Source organism: Apodemus sylvaticus, chromosome 22, assembly GCF_947179515.1.
Source record: "Apodemus sylvaticus chromosome 22, mApoSyl1.1, whole genome shotgun sequence".
Taxonomy (NCBI): domain Eukaryota; kingdom Metazoa; phylum Chordata; class Mammalia; order Rodentia; family Muridae; genus Apodemus; species Apodemus sylvaticus.
The window spans coordinates 30,105,586-30,117,697 of record NC_067493.1 but is presented as its reverse complement, the minus strand read 5'-3'; the positions used below and the strand labels follow the sequence as shown (position 1 = coordinate 30,117,697).

General features: G+C 34.9%; 1 protein-coding gene across 1 annotated transcript in view; it reads right to left on the bottom strand.

The window, feature by feature from the left end:
* The window catches only part of LOC127672485 (cytochrome P450 3A13-like), a 97,056-nt gene that overhangs the window by 16,980 nt on the left and 67,964 nt on the right, over positions 1-12,112 (bottom strand). Inside the window, exons 8-9 of the mRNA XM_052167628.1 lie at positions 11,058-11,185; positions 10,230-10,299 (exon numbers count right to left, since the gene is read on the bottom strand). Coding sequence (XP_052023588.1) covers positions 10,230-10,299; positions 11,058-11,185 — 198 coding nt within the window. The remainder of the gene's footprint in view (positions 1-10,229; positions 10,300-11,057; positions 11,186-12,112) is intronic.

Genomic DNA, 12,112 nt, shown 5'->3' with positions numbered 1-12,112 from the left:
CCTCCAAAAAGAAAATAGAGAGAGCATACACTAGCAGCTTGACGACACACCTGAATGCCCTGGAACAAGAAGAAACTAATTCACCCAGGAGGAGTAGAAGACAGGAAATCATCAAACACAGTGCTGAAATCAATCAAGTAGAAACAAAGAGAATCATACAAAGAATCAACAAAACCAGGAGCTGGTTGTTTGGAAAAATCAACAAGATAGATAAGCCCTTAGCCAGACTAACCAAGGGGCACAGAGACAGTATCCAAATTAACAAAATTAGAAATGAAAAGGGAGATATAACAACAGAAACTGAGGAAATTAAAAAAATCATCAGATCCTACTACAAAAGCCTATACTCAACACATCTGGAGAATCTGGAGGAAATGGATAGTTTTCTAGACAGATATCAAACACCAAAATAAAACAGGATCAAATAGACCATATAAACAGTCCCATAACCCCTAAAGTGATAAAAGGGGTCATAGAAAGTCTCCCAACCAAAAAAAAGTATGGGGCCAGATGGTTTTAGTGCAGAATTCTATCAAACGAATTTTCAACGAAGTCCTAACACCAATACTCTTCAAACTATTCCACAAAATAGAAACAGAAGGAACACTACCCAACTCGTTTTATGAAACCACAATTATGCTTATACCAAACCCACACAAAGATCCAACTAAGAAAGAGAATTTCAGGCCAATTTCCCTTATGAATATCGATGCAAAATACTAAATAAAATTCTTGCCCACCGAATCCAAGAACACATCAAAACGATCATCCACCATGATCAAGTAGGCTTCATCCCAGGGTTGCAGGTACGGTTCAATATAATGAAATCCATAAATGCTATCCATTACATAAACAAACTCAAAGAAAAAAACCACATGATCATTTCATTAGATGCTGAAAAAGCATTTGACAAAATTCAGCATCCTTTCATGCTAAAAGTCTTGGAAAGGACAGGAATTCAAGGCCCATATTTAAACATAGTAAATGCAATATACAGCAAACCGGTAGCCAACATCAAACTAAATGGAGAAAAACTTGAAGCAATCCCACTAAATTCAGGGACTAGACAAGGCTGCCCTTCTCTCCATATCTTTTCAATATAGTTCTTGAAGTCCTAGCTAGGGCAATTAGACAACATAAGGAAGTCAAAGGGATACACATTGGAAAGGAAGAAGTCAAACTATCACTATTTTCAGATGATATGATAGTATACTTAAGTGACCCTAAAAACTCTACTAGAGAACTCCTACAGCTGATGAAGAACATCAGCAAAGTGGCTGGCTACAAAAATCAACGCAAGAAAATCAGTAGACTTCATATATTCAAAGGACAAGCAGACTGAGAAAGAAATTAGGGAAATGACTCCCTTCACAATACCTACAAACAGCATAAAGTATCTTGGGGTGACTCTAACCAAACAAGTGAAAGACCTATATGACAAGAACTTCAGATCTCTGAAGAAGGAAATCGAAGTTCTCATAAAATGGAAAAATCTTCCATGCTTGTGCATTGGCAGGATTAATATAGTTAAAATGGCCATCTTGCCAAAGGCAATCTACAGATTCAATGCTATCCCCATAAAAATCGCAACCCAGTTCTTCATAGAGCTAGAAAGAGCAATCCTCAAAATCATCTGGAATAACAAAAAACCCAGGATAGCTGAAACTATTCTCAACAGTAAAAGAACTTCAGGGGGATTCAGTATCCCAGACTTTAAACTTTACTATAGAGCAATAGTGATAAAAACTGCATGGTATTGGTACAATATCAGGCAAGCGGATCAATGGAATAGGATTGAAGACCAAGAAATGAACCAACACACCCATGGTCACTTGATCTTCGACAAAGGAGCTGAAAGCATCCAGTGGAAAAAAGATAGTCTTTTCAACAAATGGTGCTGGTTCAATTGGAGGTCAGCATGCAGAAGAATGTGAATTGATCCATTCTATCACCTTGTACTAAGTTCAACTCCAAATGGATCAAGGACCTCCACATAAAACCTGACACACTGAAACTAATCGAAAAGAAACTGGGGAAGACTCTGGAGGACATGGGCACAGGGAAAAGTTCCTGAATAGAACACCAATAGCTTTTGAGCTAAGATCAAGAATTGACAAATGGGACCTCATAAAACTACAAAGTTTCTGTAAGGCAAAGGACACTGTCAAAAGGACAAAACATCAACCAACAGATTGGGAAAGGGTCTTCACCAACCCTAAATCTGACAGAGGGCTAATATCTAATATATACAAAGAACTCAAGAAAGTAGAACCCAGAGAACCAAATAACCCCATTAAAAAGTGGTGAACAGAGCTAAACAAAGAATTTTCACATGAAGAACTTCGGAGAGCTAAGAAACACCTTAAGAAATGTTCAACACCATTAATCATTAGGGAAATGCAAATCATAACAACCCTGAGATTTCACCTCACAACAGTCAGAATGGCTAAGGTCAAAAACTCAGGAGACAGCAGGTGTTGGCGAGGATGTGGAGAAAGAGGAACACTCCTCCACTGCTGGTGGAATTGCAAGATGGTGCAACCACTTTGGAAATCAGTCTGGCGGTTCCTCAGAAAACTGGGCATGACACTTCCTTAGGACCCTGTTATACCACTCCTGGGCATATATCCAGAGGATTCTTCAGCATGCAATAATAACACATGTTCCACTATGTTCATAGCAGCCCTATTTGTAGTAGCCAGAAGCTGGAAAGAACCTAGGTGTCCTTCAATGGAGGAATGGATACAAAAAAATGTGGTATATTTACACAATGGAGTACTATTCAGCCATTAGAAACAATGAATTCACGAAATTCTTAGACAAATGGATGGAGCTGGAGAACATCATACTAAGGGAGGTAACCCAGTCTCAAAAGATCAATCTTGGTATGTACTTGCTGATAAGTGGATATTAGCCTAGAAACTTTGAATACCCAAGACATAATCCACAAATTAAATGATGTCCAAAAAGAATGGAGGAGTGGCCCGTGGTTCTGGAAAGACTCAGTGCAAGAGTATAGGGGAATTCCAGAACAGGGAAGTGGGAAGGGGTAGATGGAGGAACAGGGGGAGGGAAGAGGGCTTAAGGGACTTGTGGGGAGTGGGTACCCAGAAAAGGGGAAATCATTTGAAATGTAAATAAAAATATTCCAATAAAAAAAGATACATACAGACACTTTGGTAAGAGCCAGACTACACAGGCATTATAAATAAAAGAAATTCTACTTAATTTCTTTTAATTAAGTAGAATTTAATTTACTTATTTTAATTTCTAAAAAAGAGAAATAAGGAGAGGGCCCTGATCCTGGAAAGGCCTGGTCCAGCATTGTAGGGGAGTACCAGGACAGAGAAAAAGGAGGGAGGTGATTGGAGTATGGGTGTAGAGAAGGCTTATGGGACATATGTGGATGGGGGAACTGGGAAAAGGGAAAGTGTTTTGGAATGTAAACAAAGAATTTAGAAAATTAAAAAAATAAAAGAATCATCATAAAATTGAAATGTCCTTATGAGTTTATGAAAATTTAAAGGTCTGAAAATCATAGCTATAACAGTAAGTAAAAGAAGAAAGATATAACACAACACATACTTATCTTTGGGACCTTGCTTCTATATATAAATGACTCTAAAGACTCCATTGGATAACTCCTTTCATTGACAAAGAAATTTAGCAAAGTTTTAGGATATAAAGTCAGTGTTTAAAAATCAGTAACATTTTAATAAAATGGCAAAAAAGGATAGAAGTCAGAAAACCAGTTTCATTCATAGTTGCTTCACAAATGTCTTGGAATTAATGTAAGATCATGAAAGACTTGTAAAATAACAACTTTAAGTCACTGGAGAAAGAAAGTATGGAAGACACCAGGAAATAGAAATAACTTCCTGAAGATTTGGTGGCATTAATACTGTGAAATGACCTATAAATAAACAACAATATACAGATTCAGGTAAATCTCTTTCAAAATTCAAATGCAAATTTACCAAACTGAATGGAATTCTAGGCAGCAGAGTCTATGATATACATAGCATATCATAGCAAACCTGCATAGGCAGGTTTAAACATCAAACAACCTATGTCCTTCCCAGGTGTTATTAAGTGTGGCTGCTAAAGCACAGGTCTGCCTGGGAAATGATGACAGCCACAAACATGGATGTAACACAGTGTCTGAACTAAAATATAGCAGACATACAAGACAGAAGTAGAGATTTCTGAATTTTGGTCTTGCTTGGTCTGCACAATAATATCAGGGCAGGACCCTCTGCTGATAGAGCTACTTAAAAACAACAGTCTGGGATAAAAAAATAACACTGATTTTCCATAAACTATTATATAGGTGTTTTATTAATAATAATTAGGAGCATCCTTAGCAATTAAAAATAAAATACAAAGGAAACTTAAATTTGTAATAATATAAATGAATCTTTGTGTATATTTATCCACGTATGCTTATAATTTCAAATTGTAAAATTATGCTTTTATGTTACTAAAAAAACATTTTGCAATAGGAAGGATATATTCTACTGGTCAATGTGCAGAGGTCGAGTGGGGGCACAGTTCTGCTTTTATCCAAGAGAAAAAGAAAAGCTACGCTCACAAGAGCTAATATTGGAAGAATTTCAAGTTACTCTGAGCATCCAGCTTGTTTCCTTGGAATGTGGGGCTCCCACAGGAGACCTAATTGCCACACATGAGAGCTAACTTGATAATGGGTGTCACACTAGTATGAGGGTTCTATAAATATCGGCTTCCACATTAATTCTTCTTTCTTTTGTAGGAGTAAGGAGATTGAACAGAATGAAATTAGAGAAATAAGATTAGATTATTGAATGTAGTCTTGAACTAAAAAATATTTTATAACCATAATACTACATTGGTAGACATCTTTATATTTTGATGCAGAATTGAGGTTTTATTTTGTTACATTTGTACATAATTTTATACATGGATATGGGCTTAAGGTTTTCATTGATATAAATCTCTGAATATTGACAATATTAATTTAGTAACAACAAAATTGACGTATATTTTAATCCTTGTATAGGTACTATGCTTATGTAACTCATTTTAAGAATAAAACGTTTAGTCCTAGTCCTTTTAATATCTAATATTATAAACTGTTAAAGATAATTAATACAAATTAATATTCAGACAGTAAAACAAATGGCCATATCAGTCATTTGTCTAGATCATAAGCGAAATATGCATCCTGAATGAATAGATAATAGGTATCTGGAGACAGGCAATGTTTGCTTGTTCAGATATGTTGTGACTAGATGGATGGTTGTCAAAAGCATTAGATATCCACAGAATATGGCATTTAAAATTATTTTATTATTTAAACATCTATTGATTTTGAGACATGTCTGCTCCTGAAAGTACCCCCATTCTACTCCAAAAAATGATGCATATAAGTAACTTTCATGTGCAGTTGCTGCTGTAGTGACTAACTAGCCACTAGTCAAAAATGCCCTAACTTCATCGGCAGTCAGAATGTTATGCAGATAGTCAGTTGCTAAACTTTGCCCAGACAGGATAAGAAAGTCCTTCATAATTCTTGCTTCACTTAAGGTCTGTCAGAAACGTTGGGTTCAGAAGGCTAAAGGTGGATGTTTCAATGTTATAGAGGCAATATTTGGGACATCCAGGAAGCCAGCTTTCTCTGTCAGCTCCAGCACTTTCTATATATTCAAGTAATACTTATCCTTTCTCAGGTTTTGATGGGGTTGAAGACTAGGAAAGACAAAAAATTAAACTTATGTTGTTTAGCATTAGGAAGATACTTAGGCATAAGATATTTTTAAGTTAATTTAAAAATTAGAATGTAAAATGGTTTAGATGCCAAACTCTAAACTCCCCAGTATAATTAATTGAGTACTTTTGTTCTGAGTTGCCAGACATAAACAGAGTGGACTATTTGAATGTAACTCTTATTTATTTCATGTTTCATAATTGTTCATTCTGTATGTTGTTGATTATTAAAGAGAAAGAGCCTTCTTGCTTAAAGAAAAATGAGAATTTTTGAGGTGTGGTTTTTTTTTGCTATATATTCCAATGCTAACTACTGCTCCCCAAGGCCTGGTCGCTTCTAGGGATGAGAGAAGCTGTACATACAATTTCTCCTTGACCCTTAATTTAAAACTAATGGTTAAATAAAGATGCTGACAGTCAATTGCTGAGTAGAAGTGCCAACATTGGGTTAGGGTTCCCAAGCTTGGGTTCTGAGGAGAACCACAAGGGGAAACAAGGTGGTAAGAGGAGGAATCTACTCTGGAGTACAGTTCAATAGACTCAGGATAGCAAACATGAATCAACAGTGGTGGAATGGCATAGCAGAGATAGTTAGGCCTCAACTGATTGGACAAAAGTCAGCAGGAAAAGTTCTTGTGTGTGCCTCTCTCAAGGAAGTGAAGGTCAGTAAAAACTTGAGACAAAGAAGTGTCACAAATTTTCTCTACATACAAGCCTTTCTAACCGTTGACTCCTATTGACTCTCCCTCTATACATCATGTGTGTTCCATGGATACACATGTTTTACCTCAGTATGTGAGTCTGTCTTAGCAAAACTCTACCTGAGATTATATCAGCTAATATCACTCTGCCAATTTGCCAGAGTCTTCCGAAGTATCAAGAAGTCACCAGCATACCAGTAGAAGTTTTTTGGTGTGTTTCTGTCTATGGAGTCATGACAAATGGAGCTCAACAATTCATGTAAGTTGAAGCAATACTTTCATTAAGGAACAATCCTTCATTACACATCCTTTCACAGGTCTGGTTAACAAAATATCCTTTCACTTTTGTGCACTTCAGGAAAACACTCCTTCATGTGTTTTCCCCAGCAAAACACTATCAGAAATCTGGTGTTCCAAAGAACCCAGAAGTTTCTACTTTAGACATATGCCCAGCACTAGGTCAAATTGAGACTCATTATAAATATTATGGTTGGGTGGTTTTTATCTAGTAACTGAACAAGAAATGGCACAGCAGAATCCCAATGTGAGATTAAATGTTTTCTACTACACATCACTATTTGGTATATTCTCACATTACTCCTCATCCTACTGTAGGGATATTTATGGATATCTAGACTCACCTCTGTCCTATTCCCAAAAGCATAGATGTCCATCAACTGATAAACTAAGATGAAAATACAATACTATACATTGTACATTATAATATCTGTCTTATGAAAACTGAGATTGTAATATTTGATGTAAAATGAGATATGAATGAAGCTTGAAATATTTATTATGCCTTTGATAATATAAACTCAAACAGCAAATTACACTTGACATTCTTTCTCATATATGTATGTTAGCTTTGTTTTTTGGTATGTGTACTTAAATAGGTGTACAACCCAGAAATCTCCTAACTGGTCCTTCGACAGTTTATGGGAAGGAGGACAAATGTATAAGGGCTATAACTGACAAAAGCAACATAATGATACAGAAAATTTTTGGAGCTGGGTAAAACAAAATCATAAAAAATACCACATGTGGTTTATATATATAAATAAAAGCAGTTTAAACTGACTTACCTTTTTACATAGGGACAAAGGCTCTCCTGGACATTCATTCACAAAGGAAGGCTGTGGCCAATAATAGGTAACCTTTTTTTAAAATTTCTGGTTTGCAGGCTCAAAACACTACAGTCTATCACCATTGTCCTTTGTCACACTCCAAAATTGGCAGTACGATTCTATTGCTGAAAGCACTGTATACTGATATTGCATATTAGCATGTAATATTTAATTACATACTAATTAATTATACTAATTAACATAAAGAAATCAAGCTTTTCTGGAAAGTGGAAATTGTATATATACTAGTGAGCTTTCATAATAAAGGATGGTTCTATACTTCCTTGTTGGTAGTGATCAATAGTGTTACCTAGCTGTAAATCATGTGAGGGAAAATAATAACTTGCCTTCTTCCATGATATGTTACTGGTGTAACAGTGACATAATGTTAGGGAAGAACTCAGTCTTTGTCTTTGACCCTATGGGAGAGCCTAGCACTTTTATAGACACAATAATAGACAGTTCCAAATTTTTTCCTTTATTTCTTCCATGTTAATACACCTCTTATCCTTCATTAGAGAACCTTCTTTTTAAAGACAGCTGACAATAGCACAGGGACCCTGAACTGATCAGTATGCATAGAATTGGAAGTCACATGATGCTTAGAAAACTCATTGGGACATTTGCATCACAGTCCCTCCAGCAATAGCTCAATAGCCTAGAGCTTATCCAGGAATAAAGAGAAATTTTGTAGATATCAGAGGTGGTGTATGTCTGCAGCACTTTCTCAAGAAGACAGGATCCTTAGAAACAAGAACTCACAGGAGGTGGGAAGAATATAGGATTCCTGTGCAAGATCATGGCAGACAAAATTCCAGCATGAAAGGGGAGAGATTTTAGTGTGCCACACATAAATGAAAAGTTGATGGAAAGAGATAGATGTTGAGAAATGAAGACCCTTTTTATCCTGAGGAATTAAACCCAGAGATTTTACCCAGTACTGCATTTTCACTCCCATAAATTGTCCTTTATTCATAGTGTACAAGCAGGTGTAAGTGGAGTTGGTAAGATTTGAAAAAAAAGGATATATACTTGGAAAAAATTATGGGAAGATTCAGGATGAAATTTGGGATTGATTTAATCATAACTGTTTATATGCTTGTATAAAATTCCCAAATTTCTTTAGAATACATAGATTTTGAAAATACAAATTTGTGGATGGAATCATAATTGAATTACATGTTCACATCTATATTGATCAAAATATAAGGGATTTTACAGCTATAAATTAAAACAGGCAAACAAGATAGTTATGTAATAAAAGTATGTTTTAATTTATAATCATCAGCTACAATGTATCTACCATTTCAATTGGGATGGTAGTTGTAGACTGTGTATTTTTTCATAATATTGAGAGTATGGGAAATATCTCTGTACATTCTCGTTACTGGTGTTATAAATTAAATTTTTTTCTGTAATTTATAACTTCTGCATCTAATATTTTATAATGCACATTCTAGAATTCCATGGAAAGGACAAATTCATCAAACTCAGAGAACACACCTGATAGAAATAATAATTTAAAAGATAAATTTGCAAAGATGTAAAATCTGTGAGGAAAACAGTAGATATGGCAGAAGGAAACAAGTAAGAAAGAAGTACTATTTGTAAACTGAGCACTACCTTGAAATATAGAATAAGTGATACATTTTGACAATCATGATTATATAGTCACTGTAGTGCTAAAGTATGGAAAAAAATAAAAACAAAAGTAAAAGCAAACCCAAAACTTCCACACCATTTAAATATTAAAGCCAGTGCCACTGGATAAAAGAATGAAGATAAAATTTAACAATCACAGTGTTCCTTTCATCTTTAGTATACTAGATCACTGCAAAAGAAAAAAAATAAAGGTTCCAACTCTCTTACATTGTCAAGTACTTATGCCACCTAAAACCACTGTACATCCTGATTAAATGCCACAGAAGCAGATTTCCTGGAGATGTTTCTAATTCAATGGCTCTGCATGAGGCTGAGAAACAGCATTTGGCTATGCAGTAAATGCATACATCATAAATGAATTTTTGGATAAGAAAGTCATGCTTACAAATGGCTTTAAGATTAATATAAATGTAATACTATTTAAGTATGACTTTCCCTCTAACTCTTCCCATGTCACATTTGCACTTACTTCTAAATCCATGGCCTCCGATTCATTGAGCATCATTGCAACATGCACACAAATGTATAATCATAAACATATTACCTAATGAATTCCCTCAGTGTTATCTGCATGTATTTCTGTCTAGGGCTGATATCTAGATATTGAAAAGCTATCCAAGGGGCTCATTCTTGGGGAAAACTCATTATCTCTGTACCTTGCTATCTAGAGATGAGTTCTCCAGAGATTTCCCTCCCCTATTAGGGACATCAAACTTTATTTTTAACTAATCAGGTCTTTTTTAGGTAACCAGGTTTATGAAACTTCATGCAGGTAGATTCTACCATATATAGAAGGCTCCGTAATCTTAAGAATATGAGCATTCTTATACTGTTGGTTTTAGAAAGTTCCTGAGGCTGCTGCATATAAGATCACATGTCTGGGCTTTTCTGAAACTTAGTAGACTGCCATCTATACTTGAATATCTCTTTATATGTTAAGAAATATCCCCTTATTCTGTGCATATCTTTAATATCCTAATGTATCTTTAGTTACCTGTATGGGAATCATCCACATTTTTGGAAACTTTGCAGTTTATCATCAGCTGAAGAAAATCTACTGGGTTCTGAAAGTAGACAGAAATATCAAATGGAGATATGTGTTTTGGGAGCTTAAAATGGAAATTTAACAATGAACTTAAACAGTATTATGAGGCTATAAATTATTTAATGTAAGAATATAGCTACTGTTGTCTGAATCACTGGTAAATAAAAATACTCATTACATTTTGGAGAACTAGATGTGTACTCTGGTCTAGTATCATGCTGCCATGCCCAACACCTTTTTTTCTCATGGCTTTCTATGATTATGAGCATCTCTAGTTGATGAGCACAAGACTCTGCATGGATGATTAAAGTTCCTTCTCCTGTCATAGAAACTTATTTAGAAAGAAATTCTGCATACAGAATATGTCAATCTCTCATTTCCTTGACATGTTCTTAACCCACATCCCATAATTGTTAATGGCTGTTTGTGACTCTCTTAGAATTCCTGGACTTTATATGATTACCTAAAGATGCTCCAAACCTCAGACTACTAGAAAAACACTGGTGACATCTCAGGCACAATACTGACTCCCAGACATCCTTCTGCTATAATTTTTTTCTGCCAATATGCCTTGTCCAGTATATAGGCTGCATTAGGCAAAACTTGGTTATACAATTGGCAATCCCTATGGTCAAACATTACTGCCCAAGTTCTAGGCAAGCCACAACTAAAACTGAATAGACTAAATTCATCAACTATCTCATAGGGTCTTCTCTGGGGAATGTGTGGCTTTTGACATCATTGCCTTTGAATTGAAAGAAATTTTCACATATTTACCTCTTGGGTATTTTCAAGCCGATATTTTTCGGTCTTCTCTACAAAGTTTTTAAAAAATGTTATAGCATCACTTGGAAATATAGAAATATTTAGTTTATTATATATTCGGTAAAGAAATGGAAAGAGTGCTGTAAAAAAAGAAAAAATATGATGAATATACACAGTCATTTTATTTAATAATGTAAGAATTCAATAATTTTGGTGAAATAAAACTACAGGAAATATTGTGGTAGAAATGAATATAATTATAACATATAGTCTATCATTCTTAAGAGTAATTGAATTTTAAATAAATCACACACTAAGAATTCAGCTCCAGATAGATTCATGGTGGACTTTTGTGAAATTTTAACAGAAAACTTATGTCGACTTTCACATGAATTTCCAAAATGTAGAAAATTAGTTTAAAGTGGAAAATTGTATCTGGGAGCTCCTCCAGTCCTCTTTCTAAAATGAGAACATTTTTTTTTTGGAAAGAATCCTGTATAGAAACATGACTTAAATGTGCCATACATCATCTTATCAGCAAAACATTACCACCTGAATGCAGAAACATGAAATTAATCTTGTTATATAGCAAGATGCATGCTATCTGGTAAGACATGAGAGAGAAAAAATCAAATTACACAGAGTTGGAGTATTAAAAAACTTCAGGGAAAAGAGTATTTTTCATAATTAACGTTCTCAGATAATTAGCAATAGCATAGAATTCCCTTAATTTTATGAAAAATTGTCAATAGAAACTAAGAAGTAACCCAGAAATTGAGGTTCGAAGGATTTATTACTTTCGGGAAAAGGGCTATCGAAGTTTGCTTGCTCTATCTTCACTTCTATTCAGCTATTAGAATCACAAAACAAGAGTTTGAGGCCAAGAAACAATAGTTTGAGAGAAGATTTTATTATTATACCGAATTTGCATAAAAATTAAGAAACAATTGCAGTGTTGGTGAAGAATTGCATACCCTTATACATGCTATCTATGTATGCTATCATGAAGCACCATCCCTCTCTGGGATTGAGGAAAATTTTGATAGTGGGTCAGATATGTCAAGGAT